At 50.1% G+C, this 4,512-nt stretch overlaps 1 protein-coding gene across 1 annotated transcript; it reads right to left on the minus strand.

Annotated features, from left to right (window-relative positions):
- Window positions 1-1,337: 1,337 nt before the first annotated feature.
- LOC100833088 (anti-sigma-I factor RsgI6) lies at window positions 1,338-4,188 on the minus strand. Its single transcript, XM_003571701.4, has 6 exons — window positions 4,079-4,188; window positions 3,870-3,916; window positions 3,268-3,535; window positions 2,990-3,162; window positions 2,535-2,915; window positions 1,338-2,433 (listed from the first exon to the last, which is right to left on the minus strand). The coding sequence occupies exons 1-6, from the start codon at window positions 4,134-4,136 to the stop codon at window positions 1,588-1,590; spliced, it is 1,773 nt and encodes a 590-aa protein (XP_003571749.1). The 5' UTR covers window positions 4,137-4,188; the 3' UTR covers window positions 1,338-1,587.
- Window positions 4,189-4,512: the final 324 nt, after the last annotated feature.

Consider the following 4,512-nt stretch of genomic DNA (forward strand, 5'->3'; position numbering starts at 1 on the left):
CTTCCCGAAAACCCACAAGAAAACCTCCAAGTTCAGAATTTCGCAAGAAAGACCTTCGTGGCAACGGTTTCTTACAAAGAAGACCTCAAAAACGTCTATTTCTCTCAAAATAGACTTCAAAGCCAGTGAAACTCTGCAAAGGAACCCACCTGGGCTTCTTTCCTCATAGAGAAACTTGCCCAGCCGGTGGTTCTCCACGCGAAAGTTCCAAGGCCCTAATTTTCCGCAAGAAAATTCCCAGGAGCCTTTGGGATGCACCGAAACTCACAAGGCCGTAGTTTTGTGAAAAGCCCACCTGGGTCTATTTTTCTTCTCAAGGAAAATTGCCTAGCTGGTGGCCCCTCCGACGAGAAGCCTCGAAGGTCTCAAGTCTACTGGGAAAACTTCTGAAACTACAAGCATCTCACAAGGTAGCCCCATAGGCCCGGTTTCGTCGTAAAACCTACCTAGCCGGTGGCAAGTCCCAAGGGAAGTTACGATCTAGGTATCGGAAGAAGAATCTCAGCACGCCATCGACATTGAGGTTGACCCAAAAGCATTCCCAATGCCTCCACCTCAAGAGGGCTACTGTTGTAATATAATAAAATCCTTACACGGGCCGGACCATAATCCTACGTGACGACGACCAAGTCAACAAATCACAAAGACCGGTCAAATTGCTATCAAGGCATAGCTATGCCAACTAAGCGCCGGTCAAAGGAGTCAACGAGTCAAACCTCTCATGACATGGTCAAAGGAAAAGAGGAGCTTGAGTAGTGGCCAAGAAAGGTGGACGAATGAGTTTACCACTTTGCCCTCACTTTCCCTCTCCCTTAAGGGTAGTCATGGTCTTTTGTCATGGACGCCTAGACTATAAATACTCCCCATGGGGGCATGTATAATTCACTCTCCATTGGAATAAGATCAAAGGAAAGAGGGATAGAGCAACCTAAGCAGCCCGCTCTCGAGTGCTTGGGTCGAGTCTAGTCTCGACTCGACCTCGGGGCACGACTTAGGAAGCCTAGTTTCGAGGTTCTAGGCCATCTAGTACGATCTCGACTCGAAGTAGAGGGATCGGGTTAGAGTCTCGAGGGTATCCCAACCTCGCTACTTGGGAAGACAAGTTCGGCCCAAGTCCGAGGCGGCCCCTAGAGATCTCTCGCCATAGGTGATTTGGGAAGACGAGTTCGACACAAACACCCGGCTAACGACCCCCTCAAAGCCTCTCCTAACATAGGACTAAGTCGTGCCCGTAGGGTCGACTGAACCTATTCAAAAAATATCGACGTGTCAACTTGTCCAAATGTACGGCGACCTTCGCTATAAGGCCGGCGTACACACCATACATACAATTCTCGTACTTGTGCCATCGAACATTGGCACCCATTATTCCTGTTGTTTTTTAGAACAACTACAGGATGCATTACCAGCTATAATTGATTTATTTCATTTCTAAAAGTTAACTCACAGCATTGTCCGACCAAAATTTCAGCCCCATGCGGGCACAGGTGCAGGAAACTAGCTGCTAATGCTAGGTTGTCTCCAGTCGAATCAGCTCTGTGATTATTCCCCAAGAAGAAAAAGGAAACAAGAAAGGTTTAGCTCTTCCTACGCCTTGAGACTGATTGTGTGCTCCGACAGCGACTCTGCATCCACCGTCATGGTGTGGATGGCGGCGGATTGCAACGACGGGTGGTTGACCGCTAAGCTGTAGTCGCCATGGACGAGGTCGAGGTCGACGACTCCATTAGCGTCGGTGGTTGCAGCCGTCTTGTGGGTCTTCCACTCGGCGATGAGCTTGTCAACGAGGGCGCCCACAGGGAGGTTCTTGAAGCTGTTGTCCGTGAGGCACATGACGTAGCAGCCATTGGCGTGCCAGGCGGCCCACATGATGATGCCCTGCACGCCGGGGTGTCCGTAGCCTTCCCTGAGCACCTGCTCCAGGTACTTGACCTGGTTGGGGCCCTTGACGACGTCTACCTCGGTCATCCACATGGGCAGCTTGAGCTGCGCGAGGGTGTCGAGTGCGCCCCTGACGTAAGGGATGTTGGGCGTGGAGAAGTGGCTCTCGAGGCCGACGCCCAGCTTGAGGCCGCCATTGCCCGGGTAGCCGCGAATGAGCTTCATCTTGGCCACATACTTGGTGGGCGTGCCGTTGGGGTCCATGGGCTGCTCCAGGGTGTTGAATTCGTTCATGAAAAGGACGGCATTGTGGTCGATCTGGCCAACCTGCTGGTAGATCTGGGGAGACGCGTTGGGTCCCAGCTTGGTTTCGAAGAAGTTGAAGTGCAGGTTCTCGTTCACCACGTCCCAGTGGATGACCTTCCCTACGTACCGCGACACCACGGACTTGAGCCGCTTCTGCATCGCAGCCTTGAGCTGGTTCACGTTCATCGGCCTCACCCACCTAATCTGGGAGTTCTGGTCGTCCCAGAACACATTGTGACCACGGACCTGCATGCATGCAGCCAGCGCAGATTGATTGATTAACAAAAGCGTACGTACGTAACAAGTACTAGCTAGGAATGTTGAGGATCCACACCACACGTAGGTACCTTGATGCCGTACTTCTGGGCGAGCTTAAGCATCGCATCCGGGATGCGATAGTCCTCCTGGTTCTGGTTCCACTCCGTGCTGTACCACTTCATCTCGTTCTCCATGGTGGCCACGGTGAAGCGCGACGTGAACCACTTCTCGTAGGCCGGGATGTTGAGGATCTCCTTGGTCATCGTGTTGCCGAAAGGGAACCCGGCCCGTAGGAGCTCGATGCTCATGTTGGCGTGCGCCATCGGCTTTCCGTCGGCGCCTCTCACCACGACCTTCACCGTGCTCCGGCGGGCCTTGTTGGCGGATTGGAGGGCGTGGGCGTCCCACTCCTCGAAGGAGAAGGGCTGCAGGGACACGCTGTCCACCCAGATGTCCACGTGGTCGTCGCTCTGCATGCCATGCAATTAGCTAGCTAGCAATGACACATGCAAATAGCAATTACTTTCTCCTGGACCTAAGGTACCTCAAAGAAGATCTCTCCTGGTCCGGAATGATATGCATGCGCAGTCATACCACCCTTGAGCATGGTCCAACAGCCGGACTGGACGTCGATGGCGCCCGCGGTGATGTTCTCGCCGTTGGGGGCTTTCACCATCGCCCTCACGTGAGCCGTGCCGGCCGAAACCCGTAACCATGCTGCACGCACACGAGGAATAACAAGATCGATGTAGTATATAAGGACAAACTTACATGCATACCACTCTAGCTAGCTAGTATCTCGCTTTGTACACACGTACTTACCCGATAGAGAGTAGTGTGTGTCACCCTGCATCTGGACCTTCTGGTACACGCTGTGAGACAGTGCTGCGGCGTTGGTGCCTGTGCCTGTGCCGGACAGCTGAGAGCTGCCCGCGCCATGCACCACGGCGAAGTTGTTGCCGGACTGCGACGACCTTCTCACACCAGCCTTGATGTTGCGGTACGTCGACCAGCCCATCAGGCCATTGTTGAAGTCGCCGTTCTGGATGATCCCGCTTTTGTAGAGAGGTCCCATCGGATCGCTGAGGCACTGCAAATCCAACCAAACACGAAATTATGGAAGGAATATTTTAGTAGAGTGGTTTAAATTCATAGAAAAAGGGACTATGAGATTGACTAGATATGTTTTTGGACCAAGCTAAATATATACTCCTATATCCCTAAGTGCTAAGTGATCCAAAGTTAACCAGGTCGTTGCATATTCTCTTTACATTTAGATCTAAAAAACACCAAAGTTTCTCACGGGAAAGATTGCAAATCCGTTAGCATATGTGAAACAATATATAGCACTCATTCATCGAATCTATTCCCATGTTGACAACTTGAGATACATACAAAAAAGGAGTACTAGACAACACACTTGCCTCAATACTTGCTGTATGATCATATTCCACGGACTGGACCATGCATCCTACATCAAGAACAGACGTATATACATCAGCAAGGTGATCTCGTGCACATACATATGTCAACATTCACCTTTAACTATCAGCTATATACGCACCAATTCAACGGTTGTTGGTTGAAAGAACAAAGTATATATATGAGTAAACTGATCAATATATAAACTGACCTTGCAAGAGTGAGATCCATAACAAACAAAGCACTGGTTTACCAATGAAATCCCTCATTGCGAGTATCTCTCACTCTCTTTCGGTTACTGATACTAAACCTGATATGCCAGTGAATGGACAGATCGAGGTGCATATATATATATATATATATATATACACTAACCCTGAATGCACTCACGAAAAGAGTTCGATACTTTTATTTTCCTCTAACCTGGTAGTAAATGAAGCGAGAGAAACGGTGCAACGAGAGACAGTTCAAAATGTGTGGACGCAGTTGAGGCCATGTTATTTATAGGCTTCAAGCTAGTCGTGTACTCCTTCCTATATGAACTTAACAGAAGGTGTCATAGACTGCGTCAATATATGCATGCTAGCTTGCATGCGTACGTGCAATTTTTTTTTGTCAGGCTCTTCGAGATGGCCACCGAGCACG

Source organism: Brachypodium distachyon, chromosome 3, assembly GCF_000005505.3.
Source record: "Brachypodium distachyon strain Bd21 chromosome 3, Brachypodium_distachyon_v3.0, whole genome shotgun sequence".
Taxonomy (NCBI): domain Eukaryota; kingdom Viridiplantae; phylum Streptophyta; class Magnoliopsida; order Poales; family Poaceae; genus Brachypodium; species Brachypodium distachyon.